The sequence below is a fragment of the Oryx dammah genome, unplaced genomic scaffold (genome assembly GCF_014754425.2).
Source record: "Oryx dammah isolate SB20612 unplaced genomic scaffold, SCBI_Odam_1.1 HiC_scaffold_24, whole genome shotgun sequence".
NCBI lineage: Eukaryota > Metazoa > Chordata > Mammalia > Artiodactyla > Bovidae > Oryx > Oryx dammah.
Genome location: NW_024070208.1, coordinates 13,212,415 through 13,235,112, shown reverse-complemented (window position 1 = coordinate 13,235,112; position 22,698 = coordinate 13,212,415). Strand labels below are relative to the sequence as shown.

Sequence of the window (22,698 nt, the reverse complement as noted above, 5' to 3'; positions counted from 1 at the left end):
TTGTCCTATCCCAGGAGGGTCCCCGGACTTCCCAGGTGGCGCTAGTGGTAAAGAACCTGCCTGCCAATGCAGGAGACGTGAGAGACTCAGGTTTGATCCCTGGGTTGGGAAGATCCCCGGGAGGAGGGCATGGCAACCCACTCCAGTATTCTTGCCTGGGAAATCCCATGGACAGAGGAGCCTGGCGGGCTACAGTCCTTGGGGTTGCAAAGAGTCAGGCATGACTGAAGCAACTTAGCGCACATGCACGCAGGAGGGTCACCCAGGAACACCGGGTCTCTCCGATTGGTCACCACCTGTGTGTGAGTGAGGGGAGAGTAAACTGCATTCCCTGTATCCTTAATACGCACAAAGGTATGCAAGGCAGCCAGTCCTTTAGCATCTGGTCACGTCGTTGGCATCCTGGAGGAGTTAATCCTGTGGGCTCAGGGGCACTTAGGCGAGGGCACCGGGGTGCTTCAGGTAAGCTTGTATTCCCTATACTAGAGGATGTGGATGATGCGTGCTCTTCCAGTGGTGTGCTGGGACCTCCTTGTATGGGCTCATGACAGTGGACTGTTACATTTTTATGAGTTAATTGACTTCATGTTGGTGGATTGAAACTGACCACGAGCGGGTATTTTCACCACTGAAATCAGTAAATGCTACAAATCAACCACCCCTCCCCTCCTTGCTAGAGCTAGGTGTTAAATTTATCAGCACACCACTGCTTCACCCTAAAGGAAATAAGACCTCCCTCCCTGTCTCCCATTCTAAAACTAAGCCTCAGAGGGCTGGTGGGGGGCAAAGATTCTGTGAATTATCTGGCATGTTATGTATCTGATTTAAAAGTGGCTTCCAGGCAGAATAACGCCCCCTCCCCTGCTCTTCCACATTCTAATCCCTAGAATTTAGGAAGATGGGATGTTATGTGGCAAAGAGGAATTCAGTTTGCAGGTGAAATTAGTTACTAATCAACTTACATTCAAATAGGAAGAATAGCCTGCATTATTCAGGTGGGTCCAGTGTAAACATGAGGTTCCTTAAACTGGGAAGAGGGACGCAGAAAATTGAGAGCATAAAGATATGGAGCTGCTGCTGCTAAGTCACTTCAGTCGTGTCCGACTCTGTGCGACCCCATAGACAGCAGCCCGCCAGGCTCCCCAGTCCCTGGGATTCTCCAGGCAAGAACACTGGAGTGGGTTGCCATTTCCTTCTCCAATGCAAGAAAGTGAAAGTGAAGTTGCTCAGTCATGTCCGACTTTTAGCGACCCCATGGACTGCAGCCCGCCAGGCTCCTCCATCCATGGGATTTTCCAGGCAAGAGTACTGGAGTGGGGTGCCATTGCCTTCTCTGAAAGATATGGAGCAGGAGAAACATTTAGCCTGCCATTGTTGGCTTGAAGATAGAAGAAGGCCACTGGATAAGAGACTAAACCTACAGGTAGGAGCTACAAAACCGTGACATGGTACCCCTAACTCTACACTGACCAAATAGATGACTGGCACTTCAGACAGCAGGACATACAAATAGATGTGATTTCTGGAAACAGAGTTCTTATTGTAGGGGTTCAGTTCAGTTCAGTCGCTCAGTCTTGTCCAACTCTTTGTGACCCCATGAATTGCAGCACGCCAGGCCTCCCTGTCCATCACCAAGTATACTCAAACTCATGTCCATCGAGTCGGTGATGCCATCCAGCCATCTCATCCTCTGTCATCCCCTTCTCCTACTGCCCCCAATCCCTCCCAGAATCAGGGCCTTTTCCAATGAGTCAACTCTTCACATGAGGTGGCCAAAGTACTGGAGTTTCAGCTTCAGCATCATTCCCTCCAAAGAACACCCAGGACTGATCTCCTTTAGAATGAATGGGTTGGATCTCCTTGCAGTCCAAGGGACTCTCAAGAGTCTTCTCCAACACCACAGTTCAAAAGCACCAATTCTTTGGCGCTCAGCTCTCTTCACAGTCCAACTCTCACATCCATACATGACTACTGGAAAAACCATAGCCTTGACTAGACAACCTTTGTTGGCAAAGTAATGTCTCTGCTTTTCAATATGCTATCTAGGTTGGTCATAACTTTTCTTCCAAGGAGTAAGCGTCTTTTAATTTCATGGCTGCAATCACCAACTGCAGTGATTTTGGAGCCCCCCAAAATAAAGTCTGACACTGTTTCCACTGTTTCCCCATCTATTTCCCATGAAGTGATGGGACCAGATGCCATGATCTTCATTTTCTGAATGTTGAGCTTTAAGCCAACTTTTTCACTCTCCTCTTTCGCTTTCATCAAGAGGCTTTTTAGTTTCTCTTCACTTTCTGCCATAAGAGTGGTGTCATCTGCATATCTGAGGTTATTGATATTTCTCCCGGCAATCTTGATTCCAGCTTGTGCTTCCTCCAGCCCAGCATTTCTCATGATGTACTCTGCATAGAAGTTAAATAAGCAGGGTGACAATATACAGCCTTGACGTACTCCTTTCCATAGGAACCAGTCTGTTGTTTCATGTCCAGTTCTAACTGTTGCTTCCTGACCTGCATATAGGTTTCTCAAGAGGCAGGTCAAGTTCTCAAGAGACAGGTCAGGTGGTCTGGTATTCCCATCTCTTTCAGAATTTTCCACAGTTTCTTGTGATCCAGTCAAAGGCTTTGGCATAGTCAATAAAGCAGAAGTTGATGTTTTTCTGGAACTCTCTTGCTTTTTTAAATGATCCAGTGGATGTTGGCAATTTGATCTCTGGTTCTTCTGCCTTTTCTAAAACCAACTTGAACATCTGGAAGTTCATGGTTCACATATTGCTGAAGCCTGGCTTGGAAACTTTTGAGCATTACTTTACTAGCGTGTGAGATGAGTGCAATTGTGTGGTAGTTTGAGTATTCTTTGGCATTGCCTTTCTTTGGAATTGGAATGAAAACTGACCGTTTGCAGTCCTGTGGCCACTGCTGTTTTTCAAATTTGCTGGCATATTGAGTGCAGCACTTTCACAGCATCATCTTTCAGGATTTGAAACAGCTCAACTGGAATTCCATCACCTCCACTAGCTTTGTTCATAGTGATGCTTTCTAAGGCCCACTTGACTTCACATTCCAGGATGTCTGGCTCTAGATGAGTGATCACACCATTGTGATTATCTGGGTTGTGAAGATCTTTTTTGTACACTTCTTCTGTGTATTCTTGCCACCTCTTCTTAATATCTTCTGTTTCTATTAGGTCCATACCATTTCTGTCCTTTATCGAGCCCATCTTTGCATGACATGTTCCCTTGGTATCTCTGATTTTCTTGAAGAGATCTCTAGTCTTTCCCATTCTGTTGTTTTCCTCTATTTCTTGCATTGATTGCTGAGGAAGGCTTTCTTATCTCTTCTTGCTATTCTTTGGATCTCTGCATTCAGATGCTTATATCTTTCCTTTTCTCCTTTGCTTTTTGCTTCTCTTCTTTTCACAGCTATTTGTAAGGCCTCCCCAGACAGCCATTTTGCTTTTTTGCATTTCTTTTCCATGGGGATGGTCTTGATCCCTGTCTCCTGTACAATGTCACGAACCTCATTCCATAGTTCATCAGGCACTCTATCAGATCTAGTCCCTTAAATCTGTTTCTCACTTCCACTGTATAATCATAAAGGATTTGATTTAGGTCATACCTGAGTGGTCTAGTGGTTTTCCCTACTTTCTTCAATTTAAGTCTGAATTTGGCAATAAGGAGCTCATGATCTGAGCCACATATTGTAGGGGTTGCTGCTGCTGCTGCTAAGTCGCTTCAGTCGTGTCTGACTCTGTGCAGCCCTGTGGACGGCAGCCCACCAGACTCAAAAACTCAGCTGTAGTCTTTGGAGGGCACTCATATTGCTAGCTCCCTGAAAGCCTTCTGGACATGACAGCTGGTACTGGAATCTGCTAATTTCCCTCAACCTCAGTGTATTATTTGAGCCCCATGAGACCCATTTTGGATCTCCAGAACTGTAAGATTATTAACAAACTTATATTGTTTTAAGCCACTAAGTTTATAGTTGGTACAGCACCAACAGAAAGCTAATATATTCCATGTGGTTATATAGTGTATTAATTTCTCTTCTTGGAAATCTATATGGAAGAGAAAATATCTCTAAAATATTAGTGCCTCAGTAAAATTAAGTCCTTGAAAAAAACAAAACAACAGCATACCATATGCAAGTACTTGCTTTGTCACTGGATCTCAGCATGGTAAACAAGTCTTCAGGAATCGTCATAGCAAGCCCTTCACCCAAATGCAGTGCCGTGAAAATAAACCTGCACCACACTTTCCCCTCATAATTACATTGATGAATTAAGTAATGATTTGATTTTTTTTTCAGACTTTCATAATGCCCACAAACTTAAAAAAATAAAAATCTCCAAGTCCATGTCAAAGACCTTCTTTACCTCTTGGATTTATCTTATTCTGCTTTGGATCAACACATGTTTGAAATAATATATAGTGCTATATAGTTTATGAATATTTTCATTCAATTCTCCCAACTTTTTAGAGCATCAGGACGTCAGTGAGGGCAAGAAACCAGCCAGAAATCTGAGTGGCAAATGAAACCTTTCTTTGCTCTTTCCAATAAAGTAATAAAGCTGATGAAGTTATGTGGAGCCCTAGAGGTCGTGGTATTTTTTATAGACACTGAAAAACATAATTAGTTAATTTTAATGCTAAAAGTGAGGTAGGAGCTACTTCATACCTACCTCATTTTCTATTAGCGTAGAAAGCAAGGTCTGCATATTAGATGCAGAGCTGCATTCACATACATGCTTTTAAGGAATCACACCTGTTGCTTATTTCTAGGAAACAAACAGTAGTAAGGGCTAATGACTTTAGAACAATTTTAGGGGTAAAACTCAACATCAAGGTAATTATTCCAATACTGCTTTTAAAAATTGGGAGAAGTTTCCATTTCTGAAAACCTTCAAGGAACAAAACAAAACTTTCAAGTTTTTTCCCAGAAATACGGTTCCTACATTATGTATTTCTTTGTGCATGACCACGCGTGGGCATTAAGCCTCTGATTGTTGAAAGGCAGTAGGGTCCCATTAATTGACCCCGTTAATTAACACATAATGTTGGGATGTTAATGATATCTCTGAAATGCAGGTATAGGGCAAAGTGTAAGCCATTCGTTTATTTATGCTTCACTCTCCTTATCTGTAATAAAGTATGTGTGTGTGTTAGTCACTCAGTCGTGTCTGACCGACCCTTTGCGACCCATGGACTGTAGCCCAGCAGGCTCCTCTGTCCATGGGATTCTCCAGGCAAGAATACTGGAGTGGGTTGCCATTTCCTCCTCCAGGGGATCTTCCTGACCCAGGCATCCAACTCTGTCTCCTGTGTCTCCTGCGTTGCAGGCAGATTCTTTACCCACTGAGCCATCGGAGAAGTCACTATCTGTAAAATGGGTATAATAATATAATAATGGGACTGGTGGGATTAAAGGATACAATACGTGCAAACCCCTTTGTATTGAATACCATGGATAGTGCTAAGCAAGCACTGAATAAGCTGCCCTGACCTAACTGACTGTATTTGTAAACAAGCACCCTGTCTCATTCGACTCTCTTACTATTTTTTAAACTATTTGTTTATTTGGCTGAGTCGGGTCTCGGATGTGGCGCGTGGCATCTTCCGTTGCAGTGCACAGACTCTAGCTGTGGTGTGGGGCTCAGCAGCTGTGGTGCCTGTGCTTAGTTGCTCTGAGGCAGGTAGGATCTTCTCCAGTCAGGGATTGAACCCTCCATCAGCTGTATTGCAAGGCAGATTCTTAACCCCTGGTCCATCTGGTAAGTCCCTACCCCTATTACTATATCAACCTCTCGTGTGGATGGCAGACAGGACTTTTATTTTACACACAAATTGGATTGGCTTAACTATTTCATTTTCACTAAGCTCACATGTTCATTGGAAGGACTGATGCTGAAGCTGAAACTGCAATACTTTGGCCGCCTCACGCGAAGAGTTGACTCATTAGAAAAAACCCTGATGCTGGGAGGGATTGGGGGCAGGAGAAGGGGACGACAGAGGATGAGATGGCTGGATGGCATCACCGACTCGATGGACGTGAGTTTGGGTGAACTCCGGGAGTTGGTGATGGACAGGGAGGCCTGGTGTGCTGTGATTCATGGGGTCACAAAGAGTCGGACACGACTGAGCGACTAAACTGAAGCTCACATGAACCGGGTTGCTGGAGAAAAAATACATTTGGCTCCTCTTCTCACAGAAATTGTTGGGCTTCCCTCTCAGCTGGGTCTTTAATCATCCCCAGGGCACAGCATTTTCCTTTGCAGTCTAGGCTCATTTCTAATTATCAACATTGTTCTCCCTTATCCTCATTTTTCATTTTCAACACACGACCTCATTTCTCACCGTCTCAGAGATAAAGACCATGAGGCTGAAAGTCTATATTTTTCTGTTTCTTTACTCTTTCTTTGCTGCTTCTATACCCACCTCATCTCAGGAGGAATAAGAAACTGCTTTTCCTTGTTGCCGTGATGGATTCTTCCACCTGTGCTTCCCATCCCATCCCATCTTTCCTCCGTCCTTCTCAGGAACCTTGTTGCTCCATTGGTTAAGGCTCCATTTCTTCTGTAGCTTTCTTGTTTGTTTTTCTCTCTAGGGGTATAATCATACTCAAATCTCGCACCTTAAATCGTCTCTATGTTGGCTTGCTTTCAACTCCTTCTTCCCAAGCATCACAGCTCAGCTTCTTGAAAGTCTTCTCTGCCCCACTGGATTCCCACATGCCAGTCTGCAGACCAACTCCTATCAATCATCTGAACTGCTCCCCTCCAAAATCTCTTTTAAGTGATGCTCCCCGGGTGATTTGCTGAGCTCAGCTGGCTTTTAGGAACTCACTTCCTTTGAGTCCTCACCTTTACTTGCTCCTTGCTGGGCCAAATTTGACTTCTGTCTCTAGTAATTCATTGGTTTGGATCTAGCTAAGATGGAGCTTAGTTGAAAAATGCAGTGGAGACTCCAGCTCCTAATTTATTTAAACTGTTTGCAATATTGTATCTGTTAAGCACTCTGTCCTTCAAATTCTCTCCTCCTGGATTTCCTCTGGACCCTGGTCCCTGCTTGGTTTTCTATACTGATGTTCTGTCAGATCCCTTCCATTCATCTTCTCATTGCCTTGCGCCGCCATATTCCTAGGTGAAAGCCCCCACCTTTCCACATCCGGATTTTGCTTGTGCTGACGATCTGTGAAAGCCACATCTCCAGACCGTATTCCTGAATCACAGAACATCTATTTTACTGCGTGCATGCTATTCCTTTCTAGATGTGCCACAGTGTATCTCAAATACAAACGAGCATACTCCTAACAGGTTCAAAACTGACCTCACATTCATTCTGATGCTCTTAAATCATAGTCACCTGTAATCTTCCCCCTTTTTTGACTCATCCTATTATTAATATGGACTTCCCAGGTGGCACAGTGGTAAAGAATCTGCCTGCCAGTGCAGGAGGTGTGAGAGATGTGAGTTCGATCCCTGGGTTGGGAAGATCGCCTGGAGAAGAAAATGTCAACCCACTCCAGCATTCTTGCCTGACAATTTCCATGGATGGAGGAACCAGGCAGGCTAGAGTCCATGAGGTTGCAAGGAGTCTGACATGACTGAGTGCATGCGTGCACACACACATACATTAATATAGCCCGCCTCCTATATTTCCTTTTTACTCTCCTCTAATTTCTGTCCCCTATATTTTCCCAGAGTTTGTCCTTTCTTTTATGTCTGTGTTGTCTTAATTTGGGACTCATAACTTTATGTTATGGCTTGTGAGAACCATACCATTGGTTTTTATATTTGTGATCCTTTCTGCAGCTTATCCTTCATGTTGCTTTCAGGATTAACTGCTTACTATCCTGCTTAAAATAACACAGTGGCTTATCATTGCCTTTAACGAAGTCCAAACTCCTTTACTTGGCATATAAATTTCTTTATAATTGCCCCTTCCTCCTTTCTCAATCTTATCTTCCACCCATCTCATACAAACCCCTTTGAATTTATACATAAGCTTCTTGGGGTTTCCTGAACTGATATATTCTCTTCTGCTTTTCGGTACTGAAAATGCATGTTATAAATATGCCCTTTTCCTAGTCAGGGCCATAACTAGCCCATCATTGCCTTCGTGTAAATTAGAAACAGATGCTTCGTCCAGGCAGGCAGTTCTGTGGGTGCTCAGACTGCCACAGAGGTGACAGATGGTACCTTTGTGAGAAATAGAGAAATATACCTCTGCCGTGCTGAAGCCCCCTGTGCTGGGATGCAAAGCCTGGGGAGCTGAATGCTGCCTCTATTTTAGCCCTTCGGACCTCTCTGCTAGGCCCCTGGGCAGTGAGAGACTCATACAGTGGAATGCAGTATCCTGCTCTCATTACCCTCGTTTCCTCCTGAGAAGTTCTTGCTTAATATTGGTCTCCATCTAGAATTTCTATCTCTCACTAGACCCGTGGTTCTTATCCTTTTATTTGGTCATCAGTCCCTAGGGAAATCTGAAGAAAGCAAGCTATGAACTCATTTACCATAAAACTGAGCATACTTCTAAATAGACACCTAATTCATAAACCCAAGGTTAGAAACCACGTTCCAAATGTTATTCAAATTTTGGCTAACCCTGACTCTACCCCTAACCCAAGATGGGGCCTGCCACATAGAAGACACCCAACGAATGTTTATGGGAACTATTGAAAGCATTTCTCCGACAGGCCACTTCTGTGCTTGTTTCTTTATATTCATACTAGAGATTTGCAAACCTTTACTCCCTAATATATTTTACACTTTGCCATCATGGCTTTCTTGTCTATGGTCCCAGCTAGCTTCTCGAATTTTCCAGGGTAGGCACTGCTCTGTTTATATCTCTAGTCCCAGCATCTAACGGAACACAGTATGGAGCATATAATAGGCGTATGATGAAGGTTTAATGAGTGCCTGGAATTCAGTGATAGTAAATGATTTGCTTAAGGTCACTCAGTGATGGTGAATCTAGAACCAACTCCATAGTTTTTTCTTCTGGACCTCATGTTCCTAGATATTTTACACTCTGCCTTTGTATATGCATGTGTAAGTATGGTTGGGTGACTCCTTAACTCACTGCTAAATGGACAGAAAGAGTCTGACTAAATCTAAGTATTTGGATTAGTGTACTAAAATACCTGGGCTTCCCCGGTGGCTTAGTGGTAAAAAATCTGCCTGCTAAGCAGGAGACATGGGTTTGATCCCTGTGTTGGGAAGATCCCCTGGAGAAGGAAATGGCACCCCTCTCCAGGATTCTTGCCTGGGAAATCCCATGGACAGAGCAGCCTGGCAAAGAGTTGGACACGACTTGGTGAACAACAGAAAACAATTAAAACAACTACCACAGTGGAAGGTGCTGAATACTCAAATACTCTAGAATTTTGAGAACTACTTCCCCATCAACTCTTCAGGGATACACAGACCTTTGTTGGATGGATATAGCTACTGGGTAACTATTTCTGTGAGCTGAGTACAGTGACAATCTATTAGTGAAGAGATGAGAGTCCATGTTCCAGTTTCTGACCTTGCTGAAGGAACCCAGCCTTGGCCTCTAGGTGCTTGTGTGGCTTTCTCACTGTTCTCTCGGTAGCATTCCTAATTCTGGTTTGATCAATACCTACCTGCTGCTTGCTTGCTGCCTTTTAACTCTTGGCCCCCCTTTCTTCCCCCCCAAGATGTGGGGAGCTCATCAAAATTGACCACTTTTGGTCTCATGAGTCAGGATTTTTTTTTTAGATTGAGATCATGTTTATTCAGTTTGCTTCCTAGAACTGTTTCATTAACAACCCCATTGCCTTGTATTATAATTGATGCTTTCAGATTGTAGTAAATTTTCCTATTATTATTTACGTTCCCCCTGAAACTGAAATCATCCATTTTACCTTTCAAGATGGGATAAGTAAATAGTTCTGTGTGAATGAAGGCTTCCACGGAAATGAACAATTTTTTCCCTCTTTGGAAAATGGAAATAAACTTATGTTAGAGTTTGGAAGTGATAATTTCTGTATTCCTTTTTCACAGGTCTTCCCAGTGGACAAGTCCATTTTTTTTTAAAATTAAACCAAATAAAAGATGCTTGACATTAAAACTTCAAATCTCTCCTGTGTTGTGGAACTTGTCTCAACTCCCCATTAAATTTGCTGTCTAGGAAGTCTACTTGTTTTTCATGAGCAAATTTTAAAAATGACAGTTGTATCATAGTAAAAAAAAAAAAAAAGTGTTTCTGGGTTATTAAGTTGGATTAAAATATGTCAGAGCCATGGTGACAGTAATATCACAGTAATATCAAATGTGAAATTCTTTAGACTCTCCAAACAACTAATTTAAAAAAAGGAGAAGAGTATTTAAGCAATGGCTTATTTTGGACATTTGCTGTTCTGTCTCTCAACAGCTTTAAGTGTTTGATTCTAAGTCAGAAGGGAACTGAATTGGCTTATTGAAAATTGTTTCCTGAATGCTTTATCAGGATATGGAGGGATATGTAGTATAAACTATTTAATCATATAATATATATATTTATATCAACTATTAAACCATTTATCATCGTTTTCATTTAACATGATTGGTATGGAAATTTTATGTTTTCCCTAGAACACTTTGAAAACATTGCTTAAGATAGAAATATTGCTATCTTCTGAACTAAGATTAAAAATGTGAAATACTGATTTTTGTGATTATACCCATCAAACTGGGAGAGGGGGACCATGGAAAGAACTCAGGGCTTCTGGCTTTCAGTGTAGGGCCCAAGAGTTGTGAGAGGGGTATTATCTTTGCAGCCCTGCTAGGCACCATAATGGATTATGGAGGCCACCTGAACCTAAAGATTTTGGACCTTGGGTAATTTTAACATCATGATTCTGCTTAATTCAGTTCAGTTCAGTCGTTCAATCATGTCTGACTCTTTGTGAACACATGGATTGCAGCACCAGGCTTCCCTGTCTATCACCAACTCCCAGAGTTTACTCAAACTCATGTCCGTTGAGTTGGTGATCCAACCATCTCATCCTCTGTTATCCCCTTCTCCTCCTGCCTTCAGTTTTTCCCAGCATCAAGGTGTTTTCAAATGAGTCAGTTCTTCACATCAGGTGGTCAAAGTATTGGAGTTTCAGCTTCAGCATCAGTCCTTGCAATGAATATTCAGGACTGATTTCCTTTAGGATGGACTGGTTGGATCTCCTTGCAGTCCAAGGGACTCTCAAGAGACTTCTCCAACACCACAGTTCAAAAGTATCAATTCTTTGGTGTTCAGCTTTCATTATAGTCCAACTCTCGCATCCATACATGACTACTGGAAAAACCATAGCTTTGACTAGTTGGACCTTTGTTGGCATAGTAATGTCTCTGCTTTTTAATATGCTGTCTAGGCTGGTCATAACTTTTCTTCCAAGGAGCAAATGTCTTTTAATTTCATGGCTGCAGTCACCATCTGCAGTGATTTTGGAGCCCCCCCCCCCCAAATAAAGTCTGACACTGTTTCCACTGTTTCCCCATCTATTTGCCATGAAGTGATGGGACCAGATGCCATGATCTTAGTTTTCTGAATGCTGAGTTTTAAGCCAACATTTTCACCTAAAGCTTCCTTAAAAGATAATATTTTGTTACTTGCAATTTCAGAGCAACAAATTAGAGGAGAAAAAAAGACTTCAAGAAAACCTCAGAAGAGAAACTTTTAGAGAGCATCAGCAATAGTAAGTTTGTTTTCAGAACTTTGTACCTTTTACAGAGATATTTTTCGTTGTGCTTTTAAATTCCAGGTGATGGTAATTGTTTAAAATATCTGGTAATGAATTCTTGGCTATTAATTATGTAATTGAACTCTAAAAGTGAGTTTCTAAGTTTGGAGACATCTCTACTCACCAAAGTCGTGGTTAGTAGTCAACAGATTAGAATGAATAGTGCTAAATTTGAGAAATTCCATATCCTAAATAACTGGGAGGGCTTGACTTTTTGGTAATCCAGGTTAGTTTTGATTATGAAGATTTCCGAAACACCAATATAAGCAAGATGATGTTTGAAAAGAAGTACCCAAGCAGAATCTAACTAGGGATTTAGCTAATGGACATTTTTATAAACAAGATTTGAGAAATAATTTCACAGTTATCAGCAAAGCTCCAGCTGATGGTCATACACATCAAGGTACTTTTTCCAGTGTGACTTGGGAATCACAGCAGCTAACGTGTATAGGGCAACCACAATATGCTTTATCATAAGTTGGTGTCCCAGCTCTAAGTAACACCGCCTAAAAGAATAGACAAAATCGAAGAACTGTATTTCTGTCCCTAGATTAATACCAAATATTGTAGAATTAAAACCAAGCAGATCTGGGTTCAAAAATCCTAGCTCCATTCTCCAGCTGTGACCTTGGACAAACTACTAAACTTCTTGGAACCTCAGTAGTTTTTTTTTTTTTTTTTTTCTCCTTATAGGATTGGTAATATCCCATCAGCCATTTGTAAGGATTAAATAAAATATATAAATGGTATACAAGTGATTTCATTTTATGGGGACTTGATAAGTAACTTCGTACAGAAAGAGGTTCTTGTTGAATAGGATCAGAAAACTCATTTTGTAGAGACTGTATAGAGATTTTTGGTTGCACCAGAGCTAGACATTGGCCTCCCACTTTCAGATGGATTGTTCTGACTGCTTCCTCTTATCTATTCCCATCGTTATACCTCATTTGCAGAGTTTAAGCTTATTCGCATATTGGGGTGAGCATTTGTGACACCCTAAAGTGTATTCCTCTTCTAAGTACAGCCCTCTCTGGTTTTCTCATTCCACTGAAATTTTCTTTCATCTGTTGTAAGCAACAACTCCTTGCTTTAAGACTCAGGTCGGAATGCAAAATATGTTTCTCAATATTTCACTTTGCACCTTCTCAAATGGGGCACTTTGCCTCTGCTACCCAGGCCAGGTAAAAAGTGGGAGATGGAATGGGGTTGGGTGGAAGTGCTAACGAATGGTGTTATCTTTCCCCACTTTTGTTTTAAGGCAGGCATGGGCTAAGAAAGCTGGTGTGAAGCTAAACACCAGGAGAAGTTGTCCTGGAGATTGAGGGAGGCGGGCAACAGATTTGGGTTAATGTATTGTTGCCTCTGCCTTCTTTGGTAGATAATGGATGAGAGTTGATTTCTTGGCCAATCAGAGGAGTTGAAGGAGACACAGGGATTCCATGGGAGCATGTTGCCTGGAGACAATAAGAAAATATTTTAGTATTGTAATGTATTGTAATACATAATAAAATGCATTTCTCCTGTGGCATCCTCGTTTTACACTGGAAAAGGGAAGACCTTCTCACTGTGAGGAATCTTAGGTACAGGACTAGGAAAACAAGCCCATCCTCTGTGAAGTTTTAACATGATAAGGTGAAGGATAAGAGATTCTTAGAGTTTTAGAGGATGTGGGAGATTGTGTCATCAAACCTTTTTTATTTTTCCTAGTCCTCCAGCTTCTTGAGTTTGTGTTTTACTAAACATTAGAGATCATCCTTTTTCTGTAAAGAAAAAAGAATTCTACCCTCAGCCACCTCACACACTATCAGTGGAGCTGAATTCAATTTCATGCACATTTCACTCTTGCTTTCTTCTGCTTATCGTAAAAGTCCCAGTTAACCAGGAAAAAAAGAAGTTGGCTAAAAATGAGAAGTATCTCAAATTGATTTTTAAAGCCTATTGAGAAACACAAGAAGTATATGTGTGTGTGTGTTTTAAGTATATTTTGTTTTGAAGTGCTTTCAAAATTAAAGGACTGGTAGCTAATGAAATGAATGACCATTATATAGCTAGAAATATGAAAGAAACTTCTTGGAAAAGATGGATCCTCTGTATAACAAGCCTTTATCATATTTTCTTAGAATCAATTTATGGTGGAGAAACTGAATAGGAGAGCTGTTAGAATTTTTTTTTTTTTTTTAATATATTTAGCTGCACCAGGTCTTCGTTGCAGCACAGAGGATTTTTGACCTCCGTGGTGGCGCGCAGGATCTTTAGTTGCAGCATGTGGGATCTTTGTTCCCTGACCAGAGATCAAACCTGGGCCCCCTGCGTTGGGAGCATGGAGTCTTAGCCACTGGACCACCAGGGAAGTCTTCCCCTGAGCTGTCAGAATTTTAACAGCACAAAGTTTTCACTAGACCAACCAGGCTGTTCCCTATTCCATCCTCTTACCCCGAAGTTAGATTCTTCTGAAGGTGTTCAAATGAAGGATCACAAAATAGAAACACAAATAAGGAATATTTTCGATGCCATGATATGTGTGATTCAGATATCAGCCTGGGAGTGGTGGTCTTTGTTTTCTGTAGAAAAGGGCAACCATGGACTTGAGCAGACTGTAACTCCAAATTGCTGAAGAAACCACCATGGGAATCTTAATGTGCTCTTTCTTACCACCTTGTTCCAGGCTTGTTCATTTGCTTCTGATTATTTTTAGTGTTGTCAATTATTTAGCTAACAGGCAGAAAACTAGGCTTTTATTGACATCTAAAGGGACTCTCCTGAGTGTAATAATGAAGGCGGTTTATTGAATGCCTGTGAGGTTGCTTTCTAATTGTACACATTAATCTGCCCGTGCAAGCTGGCTGAAAATACACAAGCAGATTGTACACGCAGATGGAGCACACAGGATGGCTTTTATGAAAGGACCTCTGGAATGTACTTCTGCAGTACTGTCTTTTCCTTAACAATCGAATGACTGTGACTATTTCAATTGGTGGCTGAGAACAGACCAGATTAATGGTGCATTAAGTCTGCTATTCTGGCTGGGGACAGACTCAAATTTCACGGTGGAGAGTTAGTTCTAGGATTCTTGAGCATGAAAGTGAAGGGGAGAAATAGGCTTCTAACCTTGGCATGGTTTTCATCATTATTTTACTCTGTCATTCTTTACTGCTTATAAAGGGTGAAATGTGATTTTTCAGGATTTTTTTTTATGAGTCAATAGTACTGGAAATTTAAGGATTTGAAGTAACAGTTAATAAACCTGTGTGTGTGTATTGTTATAATCAAAGAAAGGATGTTGTGATTTAGATTTTTCAAATTTCAGCATTTTTAATTTAAATGGTAATTTATTTTGAGTCACAGTCATCTTTCTAACCATGTGGCTTTTGGATGGATGTCAAGACAGGTTTGAATTTGGAGACTACATAATGAGTTATGGGGGCTAGGGTAAGGTGTGAATGGGGCAGTCAGATGCATTTTGGGTGCCTGTGTTAGGAAGAACAGTGCTCTCGTAAGGATTTGCTGGAGAAATGAGAATTGTGTGTGTTTTGAGCATTTATAATTTTAATTCCTATCTAATAATCATTTAATATAATAGACTATACATTTGTATGGTTTAAAAATATAGAAAGTTGTGTGGCTCTTTTAAAATGCTATTTCAAAGTAATAAGCTGCTAAAGTATTGAGAACTTAGGGTATTTCAGCCATATTAGGCATATTATATACATTTTTCATTTAATTTTTAGATCAATCCTATTAGAGATATATCATCTTTATTTTACAGGTGGAGGGATTGTGTAATTTAAATTCTACCCTTCACTTTCGTGCTTAATCCTAGGACTGACTCTCCACTGTGAAATTTGAGTCTGCCGCCAAAGTCACAGACGCGGTCAACGATGAGGTCCAATCTTGGTCCTGAAATTTGGGGGGCTAGGGAAAATGAGTATTTTAGAGGTGTGGCCAGGAACATCTGGCTAGGGGTGGGTGATAAGTACTGTAGCTCCATGGTATTGGGTGGGGGTACTGTGGAGAAGACTATCAATCAGTTCAAAGATAAAGACTTGGGCAAAATTGACTTCTGATTCTTCCAAGGAAGATCTAAATTTGCCAGCGGGAGGCAAAAGAAAAACCAAGGAATATGTCTGCTTTCTCTGATTTTCCTCACACGTGAATGACACCCTCCTCCAGGCCTCACATGGGATTAATTCCACAGTTAGCTTACTGTAGGGTACATGGGCTTTTGTGAACTCTCCTGGGTGGACTCAATATTTAATATTTCTAGGGGAGAAGGGGCTCAGTTCCTTTTTTTAAAATTTGTTTCTTTATTTTTGGCTGCACTGGGTCTTCACTGCTGTGTGCTGACTTTCTGTAGCTGCACAAGCAGGGGCTCCAGTTGCAGTGAGCAGGTTTCTCATTGTGGTGGCCTCTCCTGTTGTGGGGCACAGGCCCTCGGGCCTGCAGGCTTCAGTAACTGCGGTGCCCTGGGGCTCTACAGCGCAGGCTCAGTAGCTGTGGCACATGGGCTTAGTTGCTGCACAGCATGTGGTGTCTTCCCAGACTAGGGACTGAACCATGTCTCCTGCATTGGCAGGTGGATTCTTAACCACTGGACCACCAGGGAAGTCCAGGGCTCAGTTCTTAAAACCTTAGTTGGAAAAGCATTTGGAACCAAGCTCATTCCCAAATAGGACCTTCTTTTCCCACTGCCAAGCATCACCATGCGCTCCACCTGCCGATGGTAATGTTGGGAAGTTTTCTTCATTCCCGCCGTTGGAGCCATGCATCTCTTTTACTTCCGTTTGAATGATAGTGTGATTAGTTCCTAGGAGGCACATCTTCATCTGTTTTAGTTTCTGAGAGCCACGGATCCCGGCAGGTCTGCTGAATATGCATACTTAGGTTCCAAGTTTGTCTTCTAATATGCTCACAAAACTTCTAATGCCCTTCATGGGAGCTTCCAAAAGACACTTAAGGGCCAAATTGATCCCTTATCCATATGGTAGGCTTACATCCAACCTCACATTTTATAATCCAAGTAAGGTGAACCAAAAGTCGTCCTATTCATAACTTTCTGTCTTATGCTAATGAAGTGAACTTATAGATACCAAAAAGCCTGACAGGATTTGGGCCTGTGTTGGGTGATGTGGGAGAGGGTTTGAGAAGACAGGGCTTTGTTCTGGGTTGGCTGTTATCAGCAAGCAGGAGTAATAGTGATTAGGTATCAAGTATCTTTTAAAAAACTTTTTATTTTATATTGGAATACAGTTGATTAACAATGTTGTGTTAATTTCAGGGGTATTGCAAAGTAGTTATCAGATATGTTATTTAAAAGGAGGGAAGATCAGAGTGAGACTAATACTGTAATTGATTAATAAGCACCAGTCTCTATCATTTGCCAAAATACTGGGGGTTTAGTTTAATAGTCATTTTTGTAGTTTAGACAAGGTTCATACATTTTTCTTTGTTCAGCCATGTCATGGAGTGGTCTTATTTTTTCTTAAGCCATAAAGTGACCTCCTCTGATACTGATGTTGTATGAAATTACTTTCAATAGAAGACCAAGGTTTAGCTATGAGTTCCAGACCAGCTCCTGGATGTCAGGAACAGCTTCTGCCTTTCTTAGGATATGATTAATAATTGGTAAAAAATAAAAGTTGACTGGCCACTTACTTACAAAATAGTTTCACTTAAACTGTCTCATCACTGGAACATCATACCATCAGTGCTCCCCCCATTGGGAGGGTATATCAGGATGCAGATATACCAGGGACCAGACTGCCTGCCTGGTCTCAAAATTTAACTTCTAACATTTTTAATCTCTCTGCTTTATTTATTTATTTTTTTTAGCTGCAAGGCATGTGGGATCTTAGATCCCCAAAGAGAAATTGAATCCATCCCCTTTCAGTGGAAAGGCCAAGTCTTAACTACTGTCCTAACAGGAAATTCCTGTTTAACCTCTTTGAGCCTCAGTTTCCTCATATATAGAATGGGGTGGGCTAATATTTGCTAAATCAAAAGAAGATTAATTAATATAAACCACGTAAGAAATCACACATAGTACTTGGAGGGAGAAGGTGGAGTATAAAGGAACAGCAAACAAGGACAGCAGAGGAAGAAGTAAGAGAGAGACCAGTTAACTCTTGCCTTTACCTGCAAGGGTAGAGCCTAAGAACTTCTAGACAAGAGATTCATTAAGAAGGCCCCAGGGCCTGAAAGAGCTCCTGGTAAATATACTATTCCTGGAGGGATATGCACCACAAGCTACCTGCATAGCTAGCCAATTTATCACTTCTGTGTGAATTCTAAGATATTTACTTAAAAATGTCACCACAAAATGAACTCTGGTCAAACAAATAAGGAATCCTAGAGAGAGGAAGAAATATCAGAACAATTGTGAATAAAGAAAACAATGACATTTATAGTTAAATACATGATTAACTTTTTTCTTTTTCATTATTAAGAATCAACATGATCAAATTAAAATCATGGAGGGCTTCAGTGCAAGAAGCAGCATATGGATGGAAGAGAGAGAGATAGGAAGTAAAACAAGTATTTTTTATATAAGTGAATGCTAATGAATTCCAGATATTGATATAAAAATAAGTAATTATGTTTTTATTATATATTTAATTATATTAATGTTTAAATAGGATATATAACAAAAACATAAGAAACAAATAAAATAAAAAATTGATAATTACAACAAAAGGCAAGAAAAGGTGTGGAAGTTTTGTAAGCAACAAGACAGTAGTCACAGTAAAAGGTTCAGTTCAGCTCAATTCAGTTCAGCTCAGTCATGTCCAACTCTTTGCGACCCCATAGACTATAGCACTCCAGGCCTCCCTGTCCATCACCAACTCCCAGAGTTTACCCAAACTCATATCCATTGAGTCAGTGATGCCATCCAACCATCTCATCCTCTGTCGTTCCCTTCTCCTCCCTCCTTTAATTTTTCCTAGCATCAGAGTTTTTTCAAGTGAGTCAGCTCTTTGCATCAGGTAGCAAAACTATTGGAGTTTCAGCTTCAGCATCAGTCCTTCCAATGAACATTCAGGACTGATTTCCTTTAGGGTGGACTGGTTGGATCTCCTTGCAGTCCAAGGGACTCTCAAGAGTCTTCTCCAACACCACAGTTCAAAAGCATCAATTCTTTGGCAAAAAGTTACATAGGCTAAATTTCCTTATTAAAAAACCTTTCAGATTGCAAAAAAAAAAAAAAAGAAGCAAAAATCTAGCTGTATGTTACTATTAGAGATAGCTACTACAACAAAAAATAAAGGCACAGAACATATATCCATAAATGCTGATAAAAAAGGCAAATGTAGCAATATTGAGACACAACTGAATTCAAGATGAAAGCATTCAATAGGATAAAGGATATTTTATGCAGATAAAATATGTAATCCAAAAGATAATATGAACTATAAATACCAATAGAGATGTGAAATATATGAAACAGAAGCTGCTGAAGTCTGTATGTAGATTATGGATTTGTCAAATTTTCCTTTTATTTAACTAATTCTCCATAGAAATTAATAGGTCATCATGTGAGCCAAAAAAATTCCATAAGGCATAGAGGATATGTGAATAACAATGACTTGGTATGATTATACAGACATAGTCACAAAGTATTGTGCCTAGTTTATGAAAATACCTATTCTTTACAAATATGACTTAATTACCATTGGCCATGACTCAAAGCCCTGGAGTAGGAAATATCAACCCACTCCAGTACTCTTGCCTGGAAAAATCCCATGGACAGAGGAATCTGGCTGGCTACAGTCCATGGGGTCGCAAAGAGTCAAACACAACTGAAGGGACTAAACAACAAAATGACTCAAAGCCTCTCAGCAAATTCCCAAAATACTCCCAAAATCTGTAAAGTCACCATTCCTAAGGGGGAAAAATGTAATAAAATTAGAAATTAAGCAATAAGAAATTTTAAAGTCTATCCATGTAAAATTTAAAAATTTTAAATGTTAGGTTACCATCTTTCACCATATTGGATTTATTGTACTGACCATTTCATAATGTATAAAAATATCAAGTCACTATACCTGAAACTAATATTATGTGTTAATTATTATTCAATTAAAAAATAAATATTCAGGTTTTCTGGGAGGATGGGGGAGACTACTAGGATAAAAATTTTGAAACCAAAACTGAAATTACAAATTACCTTGGGATAAGAGAATATAGTTTAAAGTATTCCACATTAAAAATCTATGGAATGTGACTATAAAATTATTTCAAAAATATAGAGGTCTAAAAGCTTTTAGAAAAATGGAAATAAAATAACCAAGCACATAAAATAAATGCAAAAGAACAGAAAGAAGGAATAAATAAAGGGAGAAAAGTAATGAAGTCAAATAGAAAAATTTCTCATCGATAAACCAAAGCCTAAGTTTTTTGTAAAACTCTGATAAAATGGATAAACTTTTGACTTGTCTGAGTAAGGAATAAGGAAGAACTCCAAAGATAAGAAAGGAAGTATAACCACAATTCTAGAAGAGAAATACTATGTCTTACTTCTGTTAATTTGTTTAACTCAGATTTCCTAATTTATTTTCTAGGAAAAGGTATGCCATTAGACTTGAAACCTGAATAGAATAAAAACTCTAAACGGAAGAGAAAATGTAGTTTGATCTCATCTTAAAAAAGACACTAGTCCCAGCTGGTTTGAAAACAGAAAAAGAAGGCAACTTTTTCAGTAAAGTCAGGAACAGGATGACAAGAGTATTTCCTATTTACAACTGATACGGATTTTTAGATAGGAAATTAGAGAGAATTTATTTGTAACAAAGAAAGAACTTAAATACTGGAAAGGAAGAGATAAGTGACTCTGATTGTTTATCTAAAACCTCTCAAGGGACTTAACTAAAAAATCCTCAAGGGACTTAACTAAAAAACTGTTAGAACTAATCAGTTTGGCTATCATGAATGAATCTAAAATCAATATGCAAATACTTCCATCTTCACACCATCAGACACACCATCAGAAGTCCATTATAAAATATAATTAAATGAAAAATTTCATTTACAATATCTAGCGACATTGTAAAACAGGTGAATGTAAGTCTAATAGACTTTTATCTATAAAAGAAAATACCTAAAATAAGATGAAAATAAATATAGAATATCTATTTACTAGAAGAGGAAAAAATCACCATTGTAAAGATAATTCTACTCTTCTTCATATATAAATTAAACAGGACCTTTTATGAAATTTGATAAACCAATTTTAAAGAGAAAAATATTTAAAAAATAGACAAACTTGAAAAATTGAAGGGATAAGGGGGAAGCTGGTGACATGAATCATATACAACATAGGTATGGTAATAATAAAAAAGTGTTACTGGCATTGCAATTAATAGTGAATGGAAGGGAGTCTACCATTCTCTTAGTCATGTCCGACTCTTTGAGACCCCATGGACTGCAGCATCCCAGGCTTCCCCATCCTTCATTATTTCCTGAAGTTTGCTCAAACTCGTGTCCATTGAGTCGATGACGCCATCTAACCATCTCATCCTCTGTCGTCCCCTTCTCCTACCCTCAATCTTTGCCAGCATCAGGGTACTTTAGCTGTTGATAACAAGTATTTTTTTCAAATCAGTGTCAAAAGGACAGATAATTTGACAAACTATATTAATTCAACATAGAATGTAATGAACAATGCTTTAAAAATTTTGTGGTAGAAATGCCTTCCTATGCTATGTGTACAACTTAGAATCTATAAGAAAAAAATACAGATTTGACTACAGGAAAAACTTATGCTAGATGACACAGTGAACTACGTTACAAGGAAGTGATGGTCTAGGAGAAACTATTTGCTTCAAAAATAATAAAGGCTTAGTTTCACAAAGAACTCTTACAAATTAATAAGAAAAAAGGCAACTCCAGAAAAACTGGCAAAGGGATTGAAACAAATAGTCCAAAGAGAACAAATATAAACTAAAAAATATTTGAGAAACACAAGATAAAATTTTTATTCTAATGCTTTGATAGTATCTCACAGGAAATGTGCTTTCATATATTCAAGAGTTTGTACTGTACCAGGTATGTATGGGCTTCCCTGGTGGCTCAGATGGTAAAGAATTTGTCTGCAGTACAGGAGGCCTGGGTTCGATCCCTGGGTTGGGAAGATCCCCTGGAGAAGGGGATGGCTGCCCACTCCAGTATTCTTGCCTGGAGAATTCCATGAACAGGGGAGTTTTGTGAGGTACAGTCCATGGGGTCACAAAGAGCTGGACACGACTGAGCGACTAACACTCTTACCACTTACGCACCTGGTGCGTGTCAAGCGCTACACTAGGTTAGCAAGTCCTTGGTGTGTGTACTGTGTTACTGAGTGGTGCTCCTTTGCACACCCTCTGTCTAGGCGCCCTTCACTCGTTTACCTCGCTGTCCGTGCTCTGCAGTTATTGGAGTTTGTGTGTCAACTGACTAGGCGGTGAGAGAAGGAAAAACTACTCCATCCACCCCGCAAGGAGCCTGCCTTCCTAATTATGACTCTTGAGGGTTAAAATGGGTCCTTTAACGTTTTTATTAGCACCTCCTTATCTGTCATGGTTCAACATCGGATGTGGGCAACCAGGCAGAGGAAGGTGCGTGGCACAGCCTGTAACCCTGTGGTGCAATGGCTGGCAGGCGCCTGACTCATGAGCTCTTACAGATCACTGTGACTGTTTTTAAACTGATTGTTTTTTTAAAAATCCTTGTTGTTTACCTTTTTTAAATATATGGTACTTGTGCATCTGTTGATCCCATAGTCCCAAGTTATCCCGCCACCCCCACCCCCTTCCCCTTTGGTAACTATTATAAGTTTTTTTAATATAAACTGATTCTTCCTTGAATGTTAGAGATGCTGGTAGTCTTTTCTAACAATTTTTTTTTAAGCCTTATAGCAATTATCTTTGCTTTTCTGGCCTATTTAAATGAGCCAACACATACACATTTCACTCTCTGTGATCTTTCCCATATA

General features: G+C 40.1%; 1 protein-coding gene across 1 annotated transcript in view; it reads left to right on the top strand.

Annotated features, from left to right (window-relative positions):
• EPSTI1 (epithelial stromal interaction 1) overlaps positions 1–22,698 on the top strand; it is a 99,164-nt gene that overhangs the window by 30,934 nt on the left and 45,532 nt on the right. The window contains exon 6 of the mRNA XM_040267195.1: positions 11,617–11,690. Coding sequence (XP_040123129.1) covers positions 11,617–11,690 — 74 coding nt within the window. The remainder of the gene's footprint in view (positions 1–11,616; positions 11,691–22,698) is intronic.